The 25,113-nt window shown below is 43.0% G+C and overlaps 4 protein-coding genes across 18 annotated transcripts in view; 2 read left to right on the forward strand and 2 right to left on the reverse strand.

Annotated features, from left to right (window-relative positions):
- Positions 1–12,026, forward strand: part of LOC6610531 (potassium voltage-gated channel protein Shab) — a 56,186-nt gene extending 44,160 nt beyond the window's left edge. For 2 of the 14 annotated variants that reach the window (XM_032719829.1, XM_032719828.1), the window contains exons 6-12: positions 76–287; positions 743–1,165; positions 4,255–4,368; positions 6,958–8,119; positions 8,184–8,377; positions 8,438–8,708; positions 9,570–12,026. In XM_032719829.1, the coding sequence (XP_032575720.1) occupies positions 76–287; positions 743–1,165; positions 4,255–4,368; positions 6,958–8,119; positions 8,184–8,377; positions 8,438–8,708; positions 9,570–9,772 (2,579 nt within the window). In that variant the 3' untranslated portion in view covers positions 9,773–12,026. Of the gene's footprint in view, positions 1–75; positions 288–742; positions 1,166–4,254; positions 4,369–4,906; positions 5,117–5,252; positions 6,047–6,957; positions 8,120–8,183; positions 8,378–8,437; positions 8,709–8,990; positions 9,142–9,569 lie in introns of those variants that run through there. The other 12 variants (XM_032719838.1, XM_032719830.1, XR_004361912.1 and 9 more) reach the window with 11 other exon arrangements.
- LOC6610532 (chromatin modification-related protein eaf-1) lies at positions 2,462–3,899 on the reverse strand. 2 transcript variants are annotated; one of them, XM_002035076.2, is made up of 3 exons: positions 3,687–3,899; positions 3,450–3,627; positions 2,462–3,384 (listed from the first exon to the last, which is right to left on the reverse strand). In XM_002035076.2, exons 2-3 carry the CDS (start codon positions 3,577–3,579, stop codon positions 2,522–2,524), a joined length of 993 nt encoding a protein of 330 aa, XP_002035112.2. In that variant the 5' UTR covers positions 3,580–3,627; positions 3,687–3,899; the 3' UTR covers positions 2,462–2,521. The 2 variants fall into 2 exon arrangements, with proteins under 2 accessions (XP_002035112.2, XP_032575731.1); XM_032719840.1 differs by having other exon boundaries at positions 3,450–3,632.
- Positions 12,027–12,102: 76 nt separating the features above from the next.
- Positions 12,103–13,223, reverse strand: LOC6610534. Its single transcript, XM_002035078.2, has 2 exons — positions 12,809–13,223; positions 12,103–12,748 (listed from the first exon to the last, which is right to left on the reverse strand). Exons 1-2 carry the CDS (start codon positions 13,209–13,211, stop codon positions 12,198–12,200), a joined length of 954 nt encoding a protein of 317 aa, XP_002035114.1. The 5' UTR covers positions 13,212–13,223; the 3' UTR covers positions 12,103–12,197.
- Positions 13,224–13,800: 577 nt separating this feature from the next.
- LOC6610535 (odorant receptor 63a) lies at positions 13,801–15,849 on the forward strand. The gene is made up of 10 exons (XM_002035079.2): positions 13,801–14,088; positions 14,148–14,244; positions 14,320–14,464; positions 14,515–14,709; positions 14,783–14,887; positions 14,949–15,114; positions 15,162–15,267; positions 15,346–15,450; positions 15,519–15,674; positions 15,772–15,849. The coding sequence occupies exons 1-10, from the start codon at positions 13,958–13,960 to the stop codon at positions 15,826–15,828; spliced, it is 1,263 nt and encodes a 420-aa protein (XP_002035115.1). The 5' UTR covers positions 13,801–13,957; the 3' UTR covers positions 15,829–15,849.
- The last annotated feature ends 9,264 nt before the right edge of the window (positions 15,850–25,113 follow it).

The raw sequence follows: 25,113 nt of genomic DNA on the forward strand, positions 1-25,113 counted from the left end.
ACACGTAAACACGTTAACACCCACATACACCGATACACCCACCCACCACCACACACACACACGAATGCCAAGCAGAAAAGCGCGAGAGTCACACACGATCACTCAAAAATTGGCACCGTTTAACCCACGCGCTCCGCCGATCGCCCACAGGCCACAATCTCTCGCAAACGGACGGCAACAGCACGGAAGGCGAGTCCACCAGCGGACGCAATCCGGCCACCACCGGAACCGGATGCTATAAGAATTTCGACCACGTAGCCAACTTGCGCAACTCCAACCTGCACAACGTAAGTCATTCTCAAGGGACTTCGGGGTTAGTGTCCTTTAAAAGGTCTTTTTAATATCGGAAACTTAAGTATTCCTTTGGTATAAAAGGGATACTCTCTTTTAATACATACATTCCTTTACGTAGTTTTCATCTCTTCAGGTGGAATATGAAATAGGCAGAAACAATTTAATTTGTTTTTGCCCAGATAAGCCCAACATTAGTAGCAGTAGATTTAGAAAACACTAAGCTTAAGCTTAGGGACTTAAGATAAGATTCTTATTATTAGTCCCAATTTATATTAAATTCGAATGGTCATTTTAAGCATAAGTTTCTCATGGTTCCCCATTTCAAAGAATTGGAATCATGCCTTGTAAGTACAAAGTGCCCTAAATTGTGTTTCAAAGAGTTCAATCTTTAGCGCCTATCACAACTTTTCGAGAACAAACAATACTAACCATCCCCCCTTTCGTTTAGCGACGCGGATCCAGCTCTGAGCAGGATGCAGTGCCGCCCTACAGCTTCGACAATCCCAATGCCCGCCAGACCTCGATGATGGCCATGGAGAGCTATCGGCGCGAGCAGCAGGCTCTGCTGCTGCAGCAGCAACAGCAACAGCAGCAGCAACAGATGTTGCAGATGCAACAGATTCAGCAAAAGGCCCCGAACGGAAATGGAGGAGCAATCGGAGGAGGAGGAGTGGCCAACAACCTGGCCATGGTGGCCGCATCCAGTGCGGCAACAGCCGTGGCCACCGCCACCAATGCCAGTAATGCCATCAATACCGCCCCCGGGTCAGAGGGCGCCGAGGGAGGCGGTGATGGAGAAGGGGGCGGAGTCGATGACGACAACTTGTCCCAGGCCAAGGGACTGCCCATCCAGATGATGATCACGCCCGGGGTAAGTCTGCGAATTAAGGGGAGATACCTGGTCATTGCCATACTCGCAATCGTATTTCTTGAATATCTTAATGTTTTCAAAGTTTCTAAATCGTAATCCTATGTATTAGTAAATGTGAAGCCGTTGAACTGGATCGAAATATATTCAAATAATAATTCTAATTATATCCCAATTATTAATCACGTTTGGTTCCTCCTCATTTGCCAACTGTTAGACGGGTAAATTCGTTTTGAGTTTCAGTTCTTGAATACCACAAAGTTTGGTGTCCTTTGGTTAAGTATTCCTGAGTTTCCCCCATTGGCGGCCTCTTTTTGTAGTTTTAGTATCCCTAGTCTATTTAGCTTCACGTTCTCTCTTGAGTTTATTCAAACAAATTCCAACCACCACAAAATGTAACCAGAAAAATAACAAAAGAATTAAAAAAACTTAAGACTCTTGAGGAGAAAATCAAGTTCTTTAACAACATTCACACATTTCAACTTTTAGATTTTACGGGGACGCAGTAAGGAGGTACATTCAAAGTATACACAAAGAACTCAACCTACTCTAATACCCTACTCTACTCAACTCGAATGCATTTGTGCCATAGCTATATATTCTAATATGTATTCGATTTTTTGCCAACCGATTATTTTGAATGGATTTGCGGATTGATTGTCTTCTTTTCAGTGGCTGAACCAATGCTACAAAAAGTTGTTCTTTTGGGCGAACGTGCAATTGCATTTATGGATTTTCCAAATCAACCTGAATGCCTATCTGATCGAAAAAATAATAATAGCTGCATAACTGCATTTATGATAATTTCAAAATTTTTCAATATTTGACTCAAACCTGAATTACAATGAATTTTGGTTCTATATTCCAAATTGGAAATATTTATCAGATATAAATATCTTTCAAACCATTTTAATATTGCTGGCACCTTGGAAGAAAAGTGTTTTATGTGTATATTGTAGATACTATTTTTTTAATAAGAGATTTTGCTTTTAAGAATATATAGTTTTAGAACTAATAATTGTGAATCTGCCTTTAACATTTTTCCAGTCTGTAAGCCAATATTTTTGCTCTGCTAACTTCATTACCTCTGAAATTAAAATTCATCTAAAGAAATGCAAACTGATTTTGTACAATTTATACATTTTTTCTAAAGAAGATTTGATCCTTATGCCATACACTTACATTCCGTCACATACACAATGCAATATCAATCGATATTACTGAAACAAACATATATATATTAATCAGAAAAAAACACACAACAAAAATCACTTACAAATTTAAATTAAATATACTATTTTAGGCAAAGGAAACATACAAAATATAGAAAGAGTAATTCTTATGAATATTTAACTGCAGCTAAGTGTAATCCATGTTGGCATAGTGATGAGCCCTAGGCAAGCTGATGAAATCGTTGGAAGTAGGTCCATTTGAGGGATTCACAGGCCCCTGTCCCTGATCCTGGTTTTGGCCCTGTCCTTGGATCGGTCCTTGATCTTGAACCTGCCCCATCTGTTGCTGCTGCAAGAGCATCTGTTGCTGATGGCTTAATGTTCCCGGCAGACTAGGTGCAATAAGGGGAACGGCTGTGGGGCGATCATACTGCTGGAGTGGCTGCTTCAGCTTGTCCAGGAGAGCATGGAGATCCACTGTAAGTTTCGGCTGGACGATGCCCTCCGCCGCCTGGAGACCCACCATTTGCGAGGAGAGCGCGTCCACATCCTGGCGAGCGGCGAACAGCAGCTGATCATGGGCCGCCAGCTGAAGCTGCGCGATCTGAGCCCGAATCGCCGAGGCAGCCACTTCCTGCTGGGCAGTGTGCAAGGAGGCGGTGATGCTGCGCACATGGTTGGCCGACTCCTCCAGTTGCGTCTGCGCAGCTGAGGCCACCGATTGTGCCTTCCTGATCTCGATGGCCTCCAGTTGGACTCTCGCCTGGGCCACGTACAGATGCTGGACGAGATTGCGCAGCTCCTGGCGCCTCTGTTCAGTCTCATCGTGCTCGTAGTAGGCATTGGGTGTTCCCTGGCTCATCCTGCCTAAGCAGTGCGGCTGTTGCTGCTGCTGATTCTGCAACTCCGTCTGTTGCGGCTGCTGCCAGTTTGATTGGTAGAAGTCCGAAAGTGAGGATACGGGGACAGCTGGGGATAGGCTCTGGGCACCGAGATTGGGGCTCATCTGGCAGGTGTTTTGATCCGATGGCTGTAAGCGCATGCCAGAAGCTAAAGAGATCAGTGGTGCCAAGACTAAAAAAATGATCTCCTTTAATTAAAACTTCTCTACTCACCATTGGGATCTTCATCCAGCAGGCCTTCAGGATTTGATCGCTTCATTCTGTGTTTCGCATAAGAATTTCCACAGGCGTTTGCCTCGGAATTTTCGTTCTGAAAGGAATGGATCTTTTCGCGACTCTTCATACCGCTTGGTTGAGCTTCTATGCCGATTGCGCAGATAATTATGGACAGCTGAACTGCTGGACATCGTATCAAATACCTAATAATGTCCTAGAAGGGTTTGAACTCACCGATCCAATGGAGATTGCTTAGGCGCATTTAGAGCACATTTAGACCAGTTTGAGTCTGCTTCAGCAACCATTGAGTTCTATATAATTATATCAGCAGTAATTTTTACATAGGTTAGCATTAAGTGCTCGCCAGGAATAAATCTAGGGGAATATGGCAATCAAAAGTTCACCTACTGTGTTTGAATACGGTTCGGGTGATGAAGCTGAAGAGACAGTCTTAAAACATAAACAAACCTATTATATTTGTAGTTTTTTCCAGTGTGCAATGATAGGATCAGCTCCGTAGCATACTTATAGCCGAAAACACCGGCACTAGCAGGCAACACCAACACCCTCACACAGCTTGAGCCGCATGCAAACAGGACTGTTATGCCCTTTTCTTGCTAACCTCTTTTCCAAATACCTAACTATTTCTAACCCGAGAGTTACTACGCATGCGGCATGCCCCTGCATCCGATGATCCTTCTGTATATAAGCCTAGATTTATACATATATTCCGATTGTTTACGAGCGAAGCGTAACGAAACACTCACGTGATGCCACCATCCCCACACCCAACTATTTATAGGAAGTGGCCGAGCTGCGGCGCCAGGTGGCCCTGGAGAACCTGCAGAACCAGCGGATGGACAACCTGGAGCAGGACGTGCCCGTGGAATTCGAGTGCTGTTTCTGCACGACCAAGGTAACGGGGGGTTTGGCTCTTACAGAATCCAACCCCACCCCAAAAACGTAGCTGTGACCACCCAATTTTCCCGTTTGCAATGTTCGAGCCGCTTTTCCGTGTACTGTGCTCTGTGTTTAGTCGCATGTCTGCACCCGATTATCCTTATCATTGCTCCTTGTTTACGTTTGCGTTTACGTTTCCGACTAATCTCAAATAAACCGAACTAACATCATGCTCAGCCTGTATATAGGCCGCATAACCGCCATTGGCAGACTGTGAAATTGTTAACCCCAGCGCATTGAACTCCGATCCAGACAAGACCTTAAGTTCAGGAGTGTCACAGAAATCCTATTTAAGTTGCATACGTATCTATTTTTGTTTCCGTTTAAAAAATTTTAAACAGTTGATACATTTCTGTGGCACCTCCCTTTTATAAATCAGTAGAGCCTTGAGCTTCTCGCATAGGTCCTGCTAAACAATAGGCGACCCCGTACTCGACCCGAAGTAGTTGGATTGGTAGAGCAGCGATTACGATACCAACCGAACGTTGTTGCAGGATCGCATTTGTGTGTTCCACGATAAGGAGTATAGCATCAAGCGGCTGGCCCGACCGCCGCCCTCGCCCAAGAACTATATGGCCCTCAAGCGGATGCTCGAGGAGGGCACCATCGATATATACTATCTATGAGGCATTACGGTAGCACCCGAGATGGTAACAGCCAGGACACGCCGTTAAAATACAAAGTGTTGTCCCATCCTTACGATCGTTAAGTTTCACTTTTGATTTCTTTTCGTTTCGTTTCTTTTCTTTTGGTTTTGTTTGGCTTCCTGTGAGATTGGAATTGGATTGGAAATGGAAATTTTATGTTGACCTTGTTTCTTTTTCGTTTCTTTTCTTAAAGGGATTGCCGGGATGCCATGGCGAGTGTATTCCATTGCGCGCGAATAGCGTTTAGCCAGATTCTCAAGATTCTCCCCGACGAGTTCGATATAGAAATCGAGAGTACTTAGTCAGCCGGGCGGATCGAATGCGTGACCGGCACTGCGAATTGCGATTAGACGTTAACTAGCTTTAAACCAACAAACCAACAAATTACAACTAAATGTTATTATTACTGCTACGATTATACTGTTAAACTGTTGTTATTATTAGTATCAACGGGCCTGACGTGACGTGACGTGAAAGCTAAAGAAAGACATAGCGAATTCTAAGAATTTAATTAACTTAACTAAAGCCTAATCTACCATCTAGAACGCAACCAGGAGTGGAGAGAAAAGCAAAACAAAGCAGCATGTGTTATTATTTAATTTAATTTATATACTTAATTTAACTCTGTACCAAGTGACCGAAGCTTGAGGGCTTGACGAAAGTTTAAATCGATTATTTTCATTTACACTAAGCACGTAATTACAACTAGCCTAATACCTAAATATTTATATCCTAGCAAAATGGCCTAAGCCTTAATTATAGTAGCTGCAACTTGCAATCGCCAAATACCAGAAAACCAGCAAAACAACGAATATACATACATGACTATGAAAACCAAATATACAATTGTTTAGTTACTCGAACTACCAATGTTATAGCTCTCTTCATTATTAGTCGTTTATTTCCTGTTATCACTCATCCAAAACAAAACAAAGAAAACCACACCGAATGAACAAATTACGCAAATAAAAATACAAAACAAACGAATCCATTTCTGTTGATCAAATTTATCTATTCGCACTCGACTTTCTGGCACTCCACTATCTCTTCTGATTGTTTCCGTATTGCTCGCCTAGAACTTTTACTTTTTGGTTTCGGTATCTAACTCGAGTAGAGTACTTAACTTTATTTAACGTTCGAGTATGGAACCCCACTTCGAGGGCAACACCAGCGGTTTGGTAAGTAAGACGTTCGTACGTCTGAGTACTGAAAGATTGAACTTCGTGCGTGTGCTCAACTTGGGGATCCAATCAGATCCGATCCGAACGCATTAAAAGAAATATCAAAGTCATTAATTGAATAACTTCTTAAAACTATTTATGTTAAATCAAATATATACATTTAGATTTTAATTTATTATACTTAATTCTACTTTATTATGCACCTCTAATGAATCTTATGATCAATACTACATATATTAGTAATCACTTTCTTTGCCTCCAATAACAAGTTGAGAACTCGCACTGCCTTCGTTTTCATTTATTAATATGACTAAATGTTAACAATAAATAGCGCTGCACGTTTGAGTTTTACTTGGCGCCTCCTAGTTGCATGTTAATTTTTGCTATTCAAGCGAAATAATAAGGAAACAAATCGCACACAATAAAAAGCTGACTCAAGACAACAGGTACACCGAACTAAATCAGACACTAATAAGCAGCCAGAAAAAATCCCAAGACACGTATATAATGTATGAAATTATGGTCCCAGTGATCTTCACCGAAAGATAAAACAGATATGGTCCAGTTTCAGTTAGGATTCACTTAAATATTGTATGGATTTATTAAGCTCCACTAATTTGACCGATTCTACCATATTTGTTATATCTTGGGCCTCTAGTTTGCTTTGGCGACTGGATCTGAAACTGTATCCCCATCCCGAACCCCCACTCGTTGCAGGACTTCAAGGAATTCACCGACGCGGAGGGCGTGATCTCGCTGCCCACCTCCGACTTCCACAAGCCGATCTGTCTGGAGATGCGACTGGCGGCAGCGGGTCGTCAAGCAGGAGCCTATGGGCTCCTCTCACCACTACCAGCCCCTCTTCCGCCGCTCCATGGTCCGCTCCTGGCCCTACCCCCGCCACCCCCATTGCCACCAACGTCCTGCGCCGCCGTCCTTTTGCCCGCCATCTCGCAGTCCTCGTCCACATCGTCGTCCTATGGCACCACCACGTCCACCACCATCGCGCTGCCCCTGGATGTGTCCCTCAGATACGGGTCCACCATCTGCAGTTCGTCCAACTTTAACCATAACTACAACAACAACTTCAACACCACCACAGTGGGCGGTGGTGGCAATGGGACGCTCCTTTACGGTGGCAATTACAACGGGAGCAATAACAACAATGCCGACCTGGCCAGCGTGGATAGCTCGGACACCTATGCCAGCTGCCAGACGCATCCCTTCCTGTCCCAAGGAGACCTCACGGCCGACTTCAATGACGAGGCCTGCGCCCTGGATATTGACATGGATAACCTGTACATAAATCCCCTGGAAAGGGAGCAGCACCAGGGCATTAGCAGCTCCACAGGCTTCATTGTGGGCCTGCCAAGCACCAATTCATCGGGTGGGCTGCGTGCCCAAGTGAAGAAGAGCGCCTCGGGCGATACGGCCCTCAGGAACTTGGCCGCCGGAGGCGTAGGAGCTGGCGGTCTGAGTCCCCTGGACGACGTCTACCAGAGCTTTGATGTCCAGGAGCGGGGAAGTCGGGTCAGCTTGAACGAGAACTCAGTGCCAAAGCATCGTAAGACGCGGTTCCAGCAGAGCTTCACCGCCATGCGACCAAGTGGAGCGACCGGAGGCCTTGGAAGTAGTGTCCTGGGGGGCATGCGACCTCGCGCCCGCTTCGAGGACACCAAGCTGGACGACGAGACGGGCGGTCGGAGGGATGGAGAACTGGCCGGAAATTCCGGTAGCCCAGCGGCCAGCGGATCCGGAGGATTCAGCGGTCAAGGACCCAAGAAGAAGCGCTCGGTATTCATGCCGGGCAAGAGCTTAGTCACTGCCACCAAACTGATCAACCAGCATTTGTTTGGCATACAGAATGTGGGCGCCAAAGGTGGGTGCTTTCGATTATTCCCAAATTTAATGATCTATTAAACTAATCAAAACTCGACCACCAGCCAAGTTCGAGAGCAAGCATTCCTCATCGATAGACTCGATTGACGCCTCGCCCAATCTGGAGCACCACCGGCGCTCGAAGTCGATCCTGAAAAACAAGTCTGATATCTCGCGCGTCCTGTCCGATCCGGAGAGCGAGCGTCTCCTGGCGGACAACATGTCCGGCTCCGGCGTCTCCGACAACGGCACCGTTATGGTTCGTTATCCTGTATAGTAATATGTATTCAGTTCGAGTATTAACTTTCTTGTTTTGCAGGGCGAATCCGGCAGCGATTACTCACCGAATAAATTACCTCATTCAGTTTTAGCTAAGTCTATATCCCCACCACCCCTCAGGCACCGCACCCTAATGCACCAGCGCTCAGGACCAGCGACCTTGCAATCGAAGCCCACGAAGTTCCAGACCCCACGCTATCCCGAGGAGCAGGCGCTGCGCCAGGTGAAGCCGCTGCTTTCGCGAGGAACTCCTTCCACATCCGCATCCGCAGGTTCGGCGGATGGCCAGCAGACCAGGGACAGCAGTCTGGGTAGGTGGTGGTTGAACTAGGTGGCCAGCTGCCAGTGATGAAGGATAGGCAATGTTATTAAGATCACGACGTACCAATAAACCTTAGGACGTCTCTATATATCATAGATTTCCATCACTGTCGGCTGGCTTCCTTCTTCTTTGTCTCTTTCCCCCTCTTTTTCTCTCTGTCTCATCCTGTAAGTGCGTCCTGGGGTTTCTTTCGGCCATGACGAAACCAGAAATCATCTACAACCGTTTTTTTATCTCTCCCCTTTCCCCCCGCTTGCTGGCTGGCTGTCAGTCACCGTCTTCGATGCCGCCTTCTGAACTCCCGAACTCCACCCATCGCCACCCACATCCGCATGACCACCGCATGATCCCATGAACCCACAGATACAGACACTGACACACTAAATCTCGCCGGAGAGCGGAGGCCTTCGGCCGGGCGACCTGTTAGTATTACCGATCCGATCTATAGTGCTTACCATTGGTGATCGATCCGCATCGATCGCTTCCGTGCCGCACCAAACTCACCCGTTCGATTGTCCAGACTCGTTAAGCACCCAGCTGGGATTATCCACATCCGAGCGCCAGATCGATGTGAACAGCTTTAGAACTTGAGCTCACGCACTTTACACTCACACACCTCACACAAAATCACCCATATGCCGCTTCCTGTTTAGCACTGCGATAAGAAATAACCCATTTTATGGTCGGAAAATCTTTAATGAACAAAACTTTCAAATTAGATCGCCAATCACAGATACAAACTGCTTCCTCATAAAATGGGTTAAGACTCATACTCACTCATCCTGTGAAATCCGTTGTGCTGATATATCTGTATAATCAAGTGACTAATCTAGCCCATCTTGCCACACAGACTCGGAGACGACCTTCACATCGCCCGTGAGCCATCGAGCTGGCGAGGATCCCCCGACAGCTCCTCCGAGCCAAGCTGCAGTGGCTCCTGGCCAGGAGGATCGTGAGGAGGAGGGAGAACCAGAAGCCAACGATGAGCAGAGGGCCCTTCTCCAAGGAGCCGACGCCGAGGAGGCGAAGAGGGCGGGGAACGAGGGCACGTAGCAATTAGGGACCCACACACAAAAAGTTACCAAGAAAATGTAAAAAAGATAACCTTTTCCAAGGGAAACCCTCACACTACACAACACACACACACACAAAGCATACAAAGGGAAAACTCAAAGTGATAGCAAAGTTAGCAAACATGGAATGTGAATTATATAAAAGCAATGAACAGTATCCTAGTCTAGAGATGGTGGGACGATCCCTAGCAGATCCCCGGAATTCGATCTGCGTATTTTTACAACTAGAGAAGAGAAGGAGAAACCCGAACTGCAATGTAGGTGATTCGGAGCTGCGCAAGTCGTACAAACAGCAAAACAGCAAAATATTATTAATACCATACGATAGGTCGAGTAACTCTAAACGTAAAGATACGGTGTATATAATGCAGAGCCCAATCCACTCGTGTACAGAGCAACCTTTATTTACCGCCTTCAGGACACAGCTAACCGAAAGTATATAGACGAAGTCACCAAAAAAGCCTAAATAGCAACAAATGAAACGGAAATATTCATATTTTGAATGCAACTTATAAGTATATACAATATAGGATATACACGCATCGCAATCGCAGCTCGCATATTTACACAATATATATACAAACTAAGCGATATATAAATATAGCCCCAACTATTTTTCAAACCGCGCTCTAATCCCCGCAGATCGGAGGCTTGAGGAGTTACAGACGAGGAGGTGATGCGACACCCCACCCCAGCCCATCCCATTAGATCCCAATTAGAATCGCATGGCCATGCATATATCTGTATGTAAATCGTTCGTTCGCGTATCGTTCAAATTCATAATGTCAAAAGTAGTTGAAAATCGTTGGTTCGTTTCTATATCTATAAGTACTTGTGCGTGTGTGTAGGGCTTAGGGCTTATCGATAGAGCTTGGCTTGGCTTAGTCCCCTGATATAATCTGAGTTGCCACCTATGAAGTAGAGATTGAGGTTGGTTGGGAAAATGCAATATAGCTTGGATGTAGATGTTGTTATTTGTTATGTGGGTATGATAATGCCATTCGAGGGCAGCCTGCTTGCGGTGCCATTTAGGTGGCCCATCTATCGGAACCCACGGGATCGCATTGTAGCAACCCACATACTGTTAGTTAGTTATGAAGCGTGTGAGTGTTATGTATGTTAGTTAGTTGAGTTAGTTAGATAGTTGAGTCGATGTTTAGTTCACTAGTCCGTTCTCCGAATACGTAAGCAATAAAATTGGAAATCCTCGCCAAGGGACTTTCCCCGTTCGAGGAGCGTGTTAGTCAATTATTGCAACCCAAGTTGTTTTACCACATTCCATTCAGTGTATGCGTGCGAGAGTGTTTCGGCTTAGGTGTTCTAGTATACCGATTTGGCAGGTTTCCATATCCTCCATGGGTCATCCCAACCGATCTGTCCAACTGGCTTGCGTTTGTCCTGTTTAGTTGCCTCTGCTCGGCCAGCGATGAGCCAGGATGCGAGTTAGCCTCTTAGAAACATATCAGTAAAGGGAATACGAACTCACTCACTCACACACCCACTCACCCACACCTAACACCTCTCACAGATACACACGCCCACACCCAAAGCCACGAACAAATACCACACTGTAAGAAAACGACACAAATTTTATTACGAGACGATAATAAAATGTCTCAACGTCCGCTTTTCGAATTGATAAGAACACAAGCAAAGAACAAAAGAACTAAGCAAAAAAGAGAAAACCAATGCAAACACCTTATTCGATAACTAATGTTAAAGCCAAGAACTCGAGGTAATATAGTTAAACATTTTTAGAAATATGTGTACGTATTAACAAATGCTTGAGGCATCCAAAAATTTTGTAAGCAATTCATTTAGGATTATCTACACGGTTTTTTGGTGAGCACCGGCCACATTCCGCCACTGCATAATATTAATTGTAACTTTTGTAAATATTTATTTCATATACAAGACCCTAAATCGAAGTTTCTGTTATATTATTTTGTAAAACATTTACGCCAGCAGCAAACGAATTGAACTTGAATTCAAACTAACGAGATATACTAAGTAAATGACGAGCAGAGCAAATACACTTGCAAAAACAACATGTTATTAATATTTAAATTATTTACCTAACGATACATACATTTTAATGTAGTCTGATGGCGACGACGATTGTAAATCAGCTAAATTGAATAACGGAAATCGTTGACAAGCATACAAATTTATTAAAGCGTATTTAAATCTATATGAGCGAAAAGTCATGAAAATATATAAATCATTGAGTAACATTTCGAAGTGGTCCTTATTTTCGAGACGGTACAAGAATGGTGAGTATTTGTTTTTGAAGTCCTTTCTAAATAAGGCAAGTCCTTTCAAGGCAGCCGGCGATATTCGAAGTAGGCTTCATCAATTAGTTGTCTCTGAATAAAAATCATAAAATAAATTTTGCTTTAATGTAATTAAAAGACTTTAAGGGCACTTACATTTTCTTCACACAAAGGTGGATCCAAATATGTGTGCAATTGAAGGGGGGTTTGATGGCTAGGATCTCGAGTCGATCTAATGCTCTTGAAGATATTTGCAATGGAATCGTGTGGATGTTCTCCATGATTTATGTAGTAGCAAAATAGGAATTGCAACTTCTTACACTTTTTTATGATTTCTATGATTTCAATTGGAGATATGTAGCTGAAGATACTCTCCACATAAAGAGATCGGAGTTCAGTTAAATTGGTCAAAGGCTCCAGACAATTAGGTCCACCAACATTTATCGACAGTTTCGTCAAAGATTTGATCTGCGATATCAGCTCATAATCAGAACGAAGCTTGAGGCAGGTTCCCCGAATCCAGAGTTCCTCCAACTTGGGAAAGCATTTCAAGATTGTTTTAACACAATCCGAACACTTGGCAAATCCGGAAAGTCGAAGCTCCCGCAAATCGGGAATAAGTTGAAAAAAGTCCGCAAGGTAACAAATACAAGATGGGACGTTTACACTCAAATAGTCACGAGCTAAAAACAAAAATTAATATAATTATAATTTTCGCGGACTTCTAAATCATTTGGTCTTACAGCAAGACGAAAATCTAAACAAATCCTCTAGTCTGGACATTTCTCCAAGGCAATGTCTTAGATCAAGTTTGTTCCTTCCTTGTGTTAGAATTCGGAAGTCCTTGACAAGGTTGCCTAGATCTTCCTTATCGTAACTATGTCCTTGGATAACTCCCAAAGTTTTTACGTTATTTTTTACGATCCTGAACAGCTTGATGGCAACTGTTGAGTAATACAATACTGGTTTCACACCATCGGGATCGCTTCCATGATGTACTGGGTAGGAGGTTGGCGGTCTATCCAACAGAATCTGTCCAAACCTGGGCAGGGTATCCGCTAAATTTACGAGATCTTTGATGCTTAAATACGTAATAATGTGGTGAAGACAGTCTTCATTCAAATCTAAAATATTTAAGTCAATCATTTCTGTTCGAAGATGTTTTCAACTACACGGTTTAAATTCAACTGACGTATGTTAACAATCGAAGAAGGAATATAAATAAGGGAATATCTAAGAGAAGACTGCGGATGGCTATCAGCCTCTATAACCTTTGGGATAAAACCATTCTAAAGAAAGTGTTCTTATCTTTAAGTATTCAAAAGAATATATTGAGATATTTGCTAATCTGGGGCGTTATTCTTATCACATTCGGAGACTAGGGATGCGATAGCTGAAAGTACCTGCCAGGTACCACCACTGAAGGGATTATAGAAAATCCAAACTTTTGTGTAAATATTTTACATAAGCATATTTAGTCTGTTCCACAACCCGGGAGTTTTCAAAGAACAAATATTTTTCCAGTTTTTCAGCCTAAAGCTTGCTCCCTTGGAGCTTTTAGTGGGAAACCTCTCTTATCAAGCGGAATGAAGAGCTTAATGCCCAAAAGTCCTTTAAGCTTTCGCAGGACACAATAACGAACGAACTTGGTGTGGATCTAATTACTGGTCGGACTAATTAACCACAGGACAAGTCGAGAATCACATCACTCACCCTTCTCCGCCTGCCAGCGCAAAGTATTTCAATTATTTAGTGAAACTTTGCCCACGTAATGGGGCGTGGTTTCCTGCCTCTGGCGCTGAACTATCTAATTAAAGCCAACCGATGAGCCACGCCCACCCGATTGACCCTATAAATGGGCGATTAACACAATTAGGCCGCGATTAGGCGACATGTACTCACCGGAAGAGGCGGCCGAGCTGAAGAGGCGCAACTATCGCAGCATCAGGGAGATGATCCGACTCTCCTATACGGTGGGCTTCAACCTGTTGGATCCTTCCCGATGCGGACAGGTGCTCAGAATGTGGGTACCTCAAAGGTTGGGTATAGCATTGTAATTGATACACTTTCTAACCCGTTTAGTTGGACAATTGTTCTTAGCCTAAGTAGCTTGGCCTCGCTTTATGGGCACTGGCAAATGTTAGCCAGGTACATTCATGATATTCCGCGCATTGGAGAGGTGGGTCAAAACTATACCTTAAATCTTATTATTATTATGCAAGTGTTATTTATTATTTATTTATTTATCTTTCAGACCGCTGGCACTGCCCTGCAGTTTATAACATCGATAGCAAAGATGTGGTACTTTCTGTTTGCCCATAGACAGATATACGAACTGCTACGAAAGGCGCGCTGCCACGAATTACTCCAAAAGTGTGAGCTCTTTGAAAGGATGTCAGGTGAGCTCCTGTTGGACGCAGTAACAAACTAAAGATACATTTTATTTCAGATCTACCTGTTATCAAAGGGATTCGCCAGCAGGTTGAGTCCACGATGAATCGGTACTGGGCCAGCACTCGTCGGCAAATTCTTATCTATTTGTATAGCTGTATTTGTGTTACTACAAACTACTTTATCAACTCCTTCGTAATCAACCTCTATCGCTATTTCACCAAACCGAAAGGATCCTACGACATCATGTTACGTAAATATATCAATAATTCCACTAACAACCACTTTTTATAAACGTAAAATAACAATTTATTTGCCATACTAAGCTCTGCCATCTCTGTATCCCGCCTGGGAGCACAAGGGATTAGAGTTTCCCTACTATCATATACAGATGTACCTGGAAACCTGTTCGCTGTATATCTGCGGCATGTGTGAGTCAATATGGATGAGGTTTTCCTTTCCAGATATAAGCCATAAATACTTTTTGCTCAGGTGCCGTTAGCTTTGATGGAGTCTTTATTGTCCTATGCCTTCATAGCGTGGGACTTATGAGGTCCCTCAACCAAATGGTAGAACAAGCCACATCTGAGTTGGTTCCTCCAGATCGCAGGGTTGAATACTTGCGATGCTGTATTTATCAGTACCAACGAGTGGCAAAGTATGTGACGATATTAAAAAGAGCATTCCATCTAACTCTTTTTACAGCTTTGCAAACGAGGTTAACGACTGCTTTCGGCACATCACTTTCACACAATTCCTGCTTAGCCTTTTTAACTGGGGCCTGGCCTTGTTCCAAATGAGCGTGGGATTGGTGAGGCCTTGATCCGAGGGAATCCCCAAAGGAACTTAACTGAATGAGAAATTCACCGTTTGCCGTCTTCGTTCGCAGGGCACCAACAGCAGCATCACCATGATCCGGATGACCATGTACCTGGTGGCAGCCGGCTATCAGATAGTTGTGTACTGCTACAATGGCCAGCGATTTGCGACTGCTGTGGGTGACGTAACGGGGAATCCGCGCTCTGATTGATGTCTAATTGCGTGACCCATCCCCCTTTGCAGAGCGAGGAGATTGCCAACGCCTTCTACCAGGTGGGATGGTACGAAGAGTCCAGGGAGTTTCGCCACCTCATCCGCATGATGCTGATGCGCACGAACCGGGGATTCCGGCTGGACGTGTCCTGGTTCATGCAAATGTCCTTGCCCACGCTGATGGCGGTGAGTAGCGGAGCAGGGGTCCTGCAGGTCCTGCAGGTCCACCCCCAAGGGTCCCCTCTTACAGCTCGTTCCACCGTTCCACTTGATTGATTCGCAGATGGTCCGGACAAGTGGACAGTACTTCCTGCTGCTGCAGAACGTCAACCAGAAATAGGGCACAAAGTTGAATAAAATCGCCGTGTGTGCAGTGACGAAAATGCGTATTGTTTTGAGATGGATTAATTTTCAGGGCAGCAGCGGAATAAAATGTATGTGCACACTAAAAGAAAATGAACTGGGTGAAAATGTTTACATAACCAATATTTTAAATATAAAGTATTTAGAACCGTCCGGTTTTAAGGCAAGAACAAAATTGAATTGCTTTATTTTTCGCACTGTTTTGATTGACTGAAACTGTTGACAGGATGCGGAGTCCGGTCAATCAATACTGGAATGTCCGATGTCCGTTGTCCTGCGTCCTGTGCTGTCAGTCAGATTGCTCCGCCCGTAAGTTTTGATGGTCGTGTGACGCATTAAAATAATGAAATTGCCGGCAGATAAGAAGCATACCATAGATGCCGCCTGCTGCCATTGCCGCTTCTAATCAATTTTATTTATTTGGCCGGGCATCCAGCGGATCGGAAAAGAGAACTGCGGCGATTGTCTTTATGTTGGCATTGTGTATCATAATATATATAAAAGCCGCTTTAAATGCCTTCCTACCAGCGAATCGCTTCTTTAATTGTTAGTTTCGCCGGGGACTCCCAGACAGTCAATACTTTTAATGCACGTTTGCTGTTTGCGCTTCCTTTGTTTGGTTTTCTTTATTTTCTTCTGGCTGTTTTATCATTTTTCCACGCTTTAGTGCCTGGCGCAAAAAGGACATCTTTTCTTTGCGGTTTATTGAGGCACATGAATATTCTTTAGCTGCTTATATCCCGTTTCCTGGCTTTTTCAGGCATTTATTTTTCGCATTATGTTTTATATTTGTCCAAGGACAACGATGCTTTATGCATTGCGGGAAGGCTGTTATCCAGTTTGTGTTTCCTTTTCTTTTCGCCAGGCATTATGGTGGAGTGAAATATTGAAACTCGGCACTTGCCAAATAAAATTGCTAGATTTATTATATTAAGCGCTAGGGCAAAATTGCTTTAAATAGCCACAAATATTTCATTCGCGGAATATCGAACTCTTTTTCGCAACAGTTTGGGCTTTATTTTGCAGTGTATGTCCTTTGAAGTGACACTTGCAGCCTTAAATTAAATTGCGGCACAGCTGTTTGCCTGTTATTATTTTTTTTCACACTTCTCACTTCGCTGCTAATTGTCAAATTAGACCGACAATGAAATAAAAAGGTGTTGACTCACCGACCACTGCTCATTAGGGACAATTGTACCTTTAATGTTTGCTCTTTTCGTTTTGCGCTTTCCCAGGAAAATGTATTCGTTCGCGTGGGAAATGGCTAAAAGTCAACACTGAAAGGAGGCGAGTCAAAGACTGGCATGATAAATGAGCTGCACTCGAATGCACACGTGGGAACGCCAGGGTCCCAGGACATTGAAGCCCCACTTCAACTTCCTCAGCCTTAAATACCCTTCCTGTAATGCTGTACATTGGTTTGTCTAGCACACAATGAAGCGAGTTTTGTATGCGTATGCCCCGCTTTTCAGTCTGCCGCAAGGAGCCACGGGGCGTATGCGCAATGCAACGTATATTAAGGACTCCGCAGGAACTGCAGCACTTGCTGTAAACGAGACTCTTGTTGAATGATAGCGAAATATTTTCATTAACACTTCGCTGCGTTTGCTTGTTGGCGAAATTAAGTGCGAAAATATGCAATGTGTAGCGTAATTACTTGATTCAAAGGAAATGAGGTTAACAAATAGACCAGAAAATATATAGAAATAGCAATAAGTAAATGGGAATGTAAGTTTGCACCGCTTCCATTACATTTCCCAGCTTGAATGTCAAAGAAAAATTCCATTGTTCAGGCGGCAGAAGTATCCAAAAATAAATCAGTTATATTTACTTCCGCCAACTGCTGTCGGCCCATACTGCATATGGATGTATTTTAGCTAAAAGTTCTTTCGTGTTTGCCCACGTAGCTCGAAGTATGGCAAAAATGGCAAACAATATTCATGTTTACTGTTGTCCCATAGGAATTCAGAGTGCCCAGCACGACTTTTTTCACCATTTGTCCACAATTTGCTTATGCCCAGTGTGCTCCTTTTCCCCATGGCACTTGATGCGTAATCAGTGGGACAAACAGAATTCATCTACGACCATCTGACCGGACATTTCTGACAAATCCGATTGGGTGTCGCATTAGAAAACGGGGGAAATGTGCGAGGAGGCATCCCAAGCCAAGGACCAAGAGGAAGGACCCTTATTCCCTGGTTCTGTTTCGGCTCTATTAGCTGGATTGTCTTGGCCATAATGGAGTTAATACATATGTATATGTATGCAGGAGCTGCCTTTGATCCCACCACTAGAAAAGGACCCAAACGGCCGAATGTGGGGGCGGTTGAGCACGTGTTGGGGAAATACATGTCGACTTTAGGTCTTCATTGGCCAGTTCCAGGAATATTAGTCAATTGTGAGCTACGCCAAAAGTGCACCATAAAAGTTAACAGAATTCTACGAAAAACAAACTGAATGAGATAAGCCTTTAAATGACTTACAGGATGCAATCTGCAATAGCCTTAGAGGCAATCAATATAGTTTCTCTGGAATGAACGAAGTTGTCATTTTTCTCATCTAAATCTGTTGAAATTCTGAGCAGAAAAAAATATTCCGTTTATTAAGAGAGAAGTATTGGCTGTGGAATTTTCGAATATAGCACTTCTAGTTGCTGTTTTGAATTTTTCCCGTTTTGAAGGTTTTTACGGAATTTATTGAGTTATTGTAGCATTTACGTATCTTTTTTAAACCAATTTCAGTTTCCAACAAAACGAAAAGTGCATATTGGAATTTCCCCAGGCACAGCAAAACCATTTTGGCTAAATGAAATTGAGTAAACGCCGGTGCACGGACAAAAGAAATGCCAAACCGTTCAAGATCTGAGCACACAAAAGCCAAGATAGGATGGTTGCACCAACTTTTGGCCCGCAGACGTGGCAGGATTTCCATGAAAATTGCATAGCCTTTTATTTGCAAAGTGGAAGGTGTGAAACCGACCACTTTCCAAGGCCTACAACCGGAAGTGTCCCTCAGTTGCGAAACAATGTCCTTTGCACCAAGGCTTTGTACACCCTGTTGACCTATGGAGGCGAAAAACACTTGTGAAAACTTTAGCAGAAACTTGAAAAAAAGTAATAAAATATTATGGTATATATAAAATTATATATTGGTTTACTTTTTGCTAAAATATTAACTTGGTTATATTATTTGCTTATAACTAGAAACTGCTGTTTTAATGTCAGGTGTATTTTCTTAAACTAAATAGATTTTTTGATTACTAGGATTTATACATAATAAAGTTAATTTCTCCATTTAGCATCCTTTCATTCTACGTGTTCACTTCAATTGAACAGCCAGTTTTTCGGTTTTTTGTGTGCGGCTAAAAACTTTTCCGGGGAGAAATTTAATTTGCTGCACTTTAAGCTGCAGGCGCCACTTAGGCGCTTTTCTTTTTCCTTTACAGTTTTCACGATTTTCCATCCTTTTTTTTTGACTCCTCCGCGGGCAGCATTTCATTTTATTCAGTCGCTGGTGTGGTGCGCGAGTTTTCTTGCAATTTCTTTTTTAATTTCGCTCAAGTTAGTCATGCGAAATGGCACTTGATGCTCCTTGGTTATGCGTGTATATGGGCATCCTTAAGTAAGTGTGTGTGTATATGTGTGTGCGTAACTCTGTCTGTGTGTGCGTGCCACTCCGCACATTCGTTTGAGTTCCATGGGAATTAACGCTAAGCTGCAGGATCCTCGTTTCCAGCTCCTTCGCCATTCCTTCTTCGGCTGCCGCCCTCTGTAGCTCCCGTTTTCCCGCCTCCGCCGACTTTTCCGCTTTTCCTCCTCGCGCATTTGCAGTGCAAATGAAGAGCAAAATGGCAACTACTATAAGGACAAGGACAGCGGCGGCAACAGTCAATTGTTGTTCTTAACTCGGTGGCAACAAGAAGGTAATGCAAATACTTTGGCCATCTCCATGGCAGACGCACACAAAAACACTTGCCACTTTATGCGATATGCCACGCCCCAGGAAGTGCGTTCTGAATTTTGAGAATATAATTTAAAGAAGTTTGAATACGAAAGCTTTTAGCGAATATGTTTGCTGTTTACAAATTTAATCGTCCCTTTTTTATAAGCAGTTTATAATTTACAATCTAGTGCTGGAATGTCCAATAATATATTAAAGAATTTTACAACCTAAAATATTACAATGTTTTAGTTGAATAGCACTCTAATGCTAGCAAAAAGTGACCTTCTCTGTCACTTTGATGCCAAAAAGCATTTTCATGTTGCCTCAAAATGAAGGCTGCAATGGCCAAAAAGTTGCTTTTAAGTTGCGGTTGCTATTTTTTGCAACGCATCAGTCACAATTTTTGCAGACCGTCAAATTAAATCCCCAAATTCACTTTTAAGCTCTCATTCTGAAATTGTTTTTGAAACGAAAAATAAGCTTAAAGAAAAGCAAATTTATTAAATAAAGCAAACAATAAAGCCTTGTCGGATGCTAATTTTTCACACCTATAGAACACAATACCGTCTGGAATTCAAAGCACTGCTCTCCACTCGCTTGACTGCACTAAACACTGTTGAACTTATTGCCCAGCATTCCGTTTAACCAGATTGATTGCTGTCTTACGGGTAAACCTGTGTCCCTATACATACTACATAGTCCGGAGTCAGTTGAGTTGACAACTGCCGGGGCGAAGCAATTTGCATTCTGTGCCCGGCCAAAAGATCCGGCATTCCGACGTGTGTAAGTGGATGCTGCTGGCCTGCAATCTCGGAGTCAATGCAAATGCAGTAAGTAAATGTAGAGTAAATGCAGAAGCGTCTGTGCCGGCGGTAAATATGCAAATAAATGCATGGGACCGGCCAAGTGCAATCACGTGCCCTCGCAAAAATGCAACTGCGACAGGGTCCAGAGTCCTGCCATCCTTGGCATACATAATTCAGACCCACAGCCACTCGGTTGTCTTCCCTTTTTGTACTGTTTTGTTTGATTGCATTTCAATTTGCAGGGTCTTTCTTTTCGATTTTCCATCCACGCGGAAATTAAGCTGCAATCGAATGGACACAGAATACACAAGTGTATTTTTTTTATATAAATACCAATTTGCCACAGTTCGTGCCTAGATCTGATTTGCATATATTTCCATTTTGGCACAGGAAGTAAGGTAATTTAATGGGCAACACTACTGAAATATTGAAATATTTGTAATCAAAATATGACAGCTTTTCATACACATTATTAACAATGACCAATGAAGAATATGTCGTATAAATATTTTAGCAATTTTGTTCTATTGCGAATTCAACCTAATTCCATTTGATTGCTAAATGCTCTTTTTGCAGCCATATAAATTCCATTAGAACTCGCATTTGAACAAATCGTTGGGCCATTCAAAAACCAGCCGCAATAACAATTTTCGAAAATGGCCCTCCAAAAAGAAGCAGTTTGAACTCCCGTAAATCCGTCCTTCTGCCTTTGGCTTCCACTCAATTGAACATTTTCGTCTCTGGCAAATGAAAATCGCTTCAAAAATGTTCGCAATTGCAGTGCCGGGCCATTGGGATTCGTTTACAAACGGATTCCCCATTCACATGTCCTCTGATATCACGAAATCCTCGCAGAGGGACAAGGCTGACGTCATGTCCGCATTTTTCACGAAATTAAGAGCGGATATGGGGGAAAATATTGCAAAAAATAATTCAAAATATTTTGAGTGATCAACGAAGAACCGCGAATAAATAACAACAGCATGACGCAGGCTTGTGGAAATATTATTCTTTTTGCTGGGTGACGCAAATAGTGGTCCATTTTCTGCTATTTTTAGCGGAGGGTCCGCCGCCTGTTTTCATAATTTATGTGAACTTGATTTATTTGTGCGCATTTCCGCTCATTTCGATTCCATTACGATTGCTGCTCCCTGGCTTTTCCCAATCCCCATAAACTTCCGCCTGATTAATGGCCGTCAGCACGACATGTGAAAAGTGTTGCCTACTTCTAGGGACCTGTTAATTGACGACCATAAAATTGGCCAAAACGCGCGCCGGCACGCGAGCTAACTGCTGTTCGTCCTGCGAGGGGAAATCAAACAATTCAATCTGCTCGCAATTGCTGAGAACAGGATGAAGGCCAAGTCCTCTGGACTCTGGACGTGGCCTAACGAGGAGCACAAGGAGCACATACAGCCGATTTCCCAGTCTTTCCACTTTTCGGCTCACTCAGCCAGGGAAAATTAAATTTATAACAAACAACATCAGTTACATGTCGTCATGGCGGGTCTGGAGCCCAAGGGCCAGGAGCAGGACTCAGCAGGAATTAGGGGTCAGGGAATCGGTGACTGAAACTTGCACTTTAAAAAACAAATAGCCCTAGAATTTAAAAGCATTCAAATACAATGTATTCCTGATGCATGTTATTCTTTATAGCTGTATGAAAATGCTTTGAGTTTTATGTGTTATGGCTATCCTTGGCGCCGAAGGTCCTTAGAATTTCTGAATATTTTTAAAGCGTATATTTTCCAAGTGCACAAAATGAGGACGATAGGCAGGAGTTCACATGTCGACGCCGCTTCCTTTGGGCGAGTCCTCAGACCTGGCGTTGCCTTTATAGCAATTTAATGTGTTCTTGTAGCCATAGTTTCACTCTTGTGAAAAATGATTTCGGTTTTTGCTCCACGCCAAAGCCAAAAGCATATAAAATATAGGAAAAAAACGAAGATAGCAATTTGTCTGGCCTTCTAGGAAAATCATCACAATGGCGGTTGTTTAGTGGGCGGAATCCCAGACTTGGCTTTTTGAAAAAGTTAAGGAATTTCGCGTGCATTTACATACATGCGTGCTATTACACACATTTAGTAATTGGTATACCCATTATTTTTTTTTTTTGTGTTTTGGGCCTTGATTTTTAAAGGAGGCGTTTCGCCACATGGTAGTAATCATTACTTTATTTTCGTAGCTCCTTAAACGGTTTGGGATTATCTTGGCATAGATTTTCTGAGGGTCTTTAAGGTCTGTTTAAAAGACAGTAAAACTCGACAATTTCACACAAGCTGACTAATAATATTCACTATCGCACTTTAATAAAGAAACGAAGATTTATAGATGCTCACATTTACCAACATTTTGCCAGCATTCCAGAATGCCCCCGTATATATGCATGCCACACCCAAGGATATCAATAAACTTTGTGGCCAGCAGCTATTGATTGCTGGTGACATTGAACCTTGACATTGCTGTCTGGGAAAAGGATTCCCCAGCGATTGTTCCTGTGGCATATTAATTATGCTCCTGGCCATCGTGGCTCGTGGCTGCTCATAAATTAATGGCTCGGGTTCAATGTCCCTAAAATTGCAGCAATTATCTGCATTATTTTCTTGGGGCATGCCAGGCAATTATGAAAATTAACATGTTTGTGCACAATGGCACACAAGAGCCACAAAATGTGGCAGCAAAAAGCTTTAACATATTCATCAGCCCACAAAAGCTTCAAGGTCTCAAAAAGTGGGTGGAATCCAGTGTATTTCCTTGGTTTTCGGCGTGTGGGTTTTGACTTAATCTGCTTGCTTTATTTGTCATGCACGTCCAGGTAGGTGAATTAAATTTGAATTTCCGCCCACCGCGCCCGCCTGCTTGGAAACAAGTCGGGAAAAACAAGAGCGAATTTCCCAGACTTTCCACAGCGTGTCGTCCTTGTTTCCCAGCTTCGTCGTTTTTGCTTACATGTTGGCTACATTTGATTTAGCTTTTTAATCTGCCTGCAATGTTCACTACTGTGATAAATAAAATAAATATGTAACAAATTCAAATTAAAAATGGCAGAATAATAAAAATAAATTCTAACTAGTAAGCTCAATTAACTTTTAGTATGTGCTTCTTGGAATGTATTGCAATAAAAATAAAATAACACATGTTAAATAAATTGCACTGAATAATAGTTAGGCTATTCTCATGCCTATTTAAATATTTTAAAGGGAACATAAACTCCAACACCTCGACCATCGCATTCCCATCCTACAGTGCAACCTCCTACAGTGAGGCCTGAGTTATTGCCTCCATTTCTTTCGGGCTGTCAACGCGGCCATTTGAGAGCCATCTCCGTTCTTCATGGCCATGTCAATGATTTGCTCGACTGGAATGCGGCATTTATGCTGAGCCATCTATGCAAATCTCCGTCTGCCCGAAGGTCGACCAAACCCAAACCCAAGCCCATTTGCCATTGTCATCATGGGGCAAATGGAATTTGCCAGTTAACTCTTCCATCTGGTCACCTCGTGCTGGTGCCTGATTTTTACGCAGTTGTCTACCCGTCGAAAACGACTTATTCGCCACACCTTTCAGGTGCAGAAAGACAGGAAGGAAGTAAGGATTCGAATCTGTATCCCCAGTCACGCTGTGCGTGCTGGAATGGTCAACAGTTTTATTGTCCGACAAAGGACTCTGGAAACAAATGTTGATTTCTGCGCACAGAAAAAAAAGAATGTTTTAGAGGTTTTTTATGTGCTTTCGCATCTGGTGGCGACAGTGGAAATTTTATACTACCGTTGGTTGTTAATGAGTGTCGAGATTGTATGCTTTTTAAACACATTCAAGGATCCTTGAATAGATTTTGATATAAACGGTGAAAAAAGGGGAAAAAATATGTCACAAAAGAGCGCTTGTATATGCAGTTGGCGTTAAATCATTTAAATCAAACTTAGTTTTTACATTTTATATACCTCTTGTACTCAAAAACATTAATTCAATCGGTACCAGTATGCAACATATTTCATTTAATCAAATTAATTTAAGTCCATGGTTTTATTTATTCCACCAGTCATTTAAAGTCGCATTGGCTCTTTAAAATGCGAGGGGCAATGGCAAAGCAATTACCCATCGATTTGTTCGATTTGGAGGCGCTCAAGTGCTTAAGCGTCCTTTCACCTTTTTGACCATGGCATCCTGGCGATTTTGGTCCGTGGATAAACAGCGTTTTGTTTGCATTTGCGTGGCGTTAATTTGTTTGCCCGCTGTTGATGTCTGCTGGTCGATGAGTTTGGACGTCAAGGGTTTCCCGGGGCAGAAACAGATCCTCGGAGGGTTCAGGACATATTGCAGACGTGGTGGGTCAAAGGCTCCTGCGGGTATTCCAACCGGTCACTGTTCCCAGGTGAGTCGGAAAAAATACAAACGGCTTACTTAAATTACGGGGCTAAGAAAGAAATGAAAATGCGCATAAAATTTTTATACTTTGTCGAATTTCACGAGCGTTTCCCCCATCGATTGCATCTCCATCTTTGCACTTTGCA

The sequence above is a fragment of the Drosophila sechellia genome, chromosome 3L, assembly GCF_004382195.2.
Source record: "Drosophila sechellia strain sech25 chromosome 3L, ASM438219v1, whole genome shotgun sequence".
Taxonomy (NCBI): Eukaryota; Metazoa; Arthropoda; class Insecta; order Diptera; family Drosophilidae; genus Drosophila; species Drosophila sechellia.

Excerpts from the sequence above, each read along its gene's own strand:
- LOC6610532 (XM_032719840.1), bottom strand. The coding sequence starts at position 3,714 with ATGCGCCTAAGCAATCTCCATTGGATCG. Across the intron at positions 3,633-3,686 it reads AAGCAATCTCCATTGGATCG|TTCAGCTGTCCATAATTATC; the intron begins GTGAGTTCAAAC and ends GATGTCCAGCAG. Across the intron at positions 3,385-3,449 it reads GCTGGATGAAGATCCCAATG|CTTCTGGCATGCGCTTACAG; the intron begins GTGAGTAGAGAA and ends TGATCTCTTTAG.
- LOC6610534 (XM_002035078.2), bottom strand. The coding sequence starts at position 13,211 with ATGATTGACTTAAATATTTTAGATTTGAATGAAGACTGTCTTCACCAC. Across the intron at positions 12,749-12,808 it reads GTTTAGATTTTCGTCTTGCT|CTCGTGACTATTTGAGTGTA; the intron begins GTAAGACCAAAT and ends TTTTGTTTTTAG.
- LOC6610535 (XM_002035079.2), top strand. The coding sequence starts at position 13,958 with ATGTACTCACCGGAAGAGGCGGCCGAGCTGAAGAGGCGCAACTATCGC. Across the intron at positions 14,710-14,782 it reads ATCCTACGACATCATGTTAC|CTCTGCCATCTCTGTATCCC; the intron begins GTAAATATATCA and ends TGCCATACTAAG. Across the intron at positions 15,675-15,771 it reads CCTTGCCCACGCTGATGGCG|ATGGTCCGGACAAGTGGACA; the intron begins GTGAGTAGCGGA and ends ATTGATTCGCAG.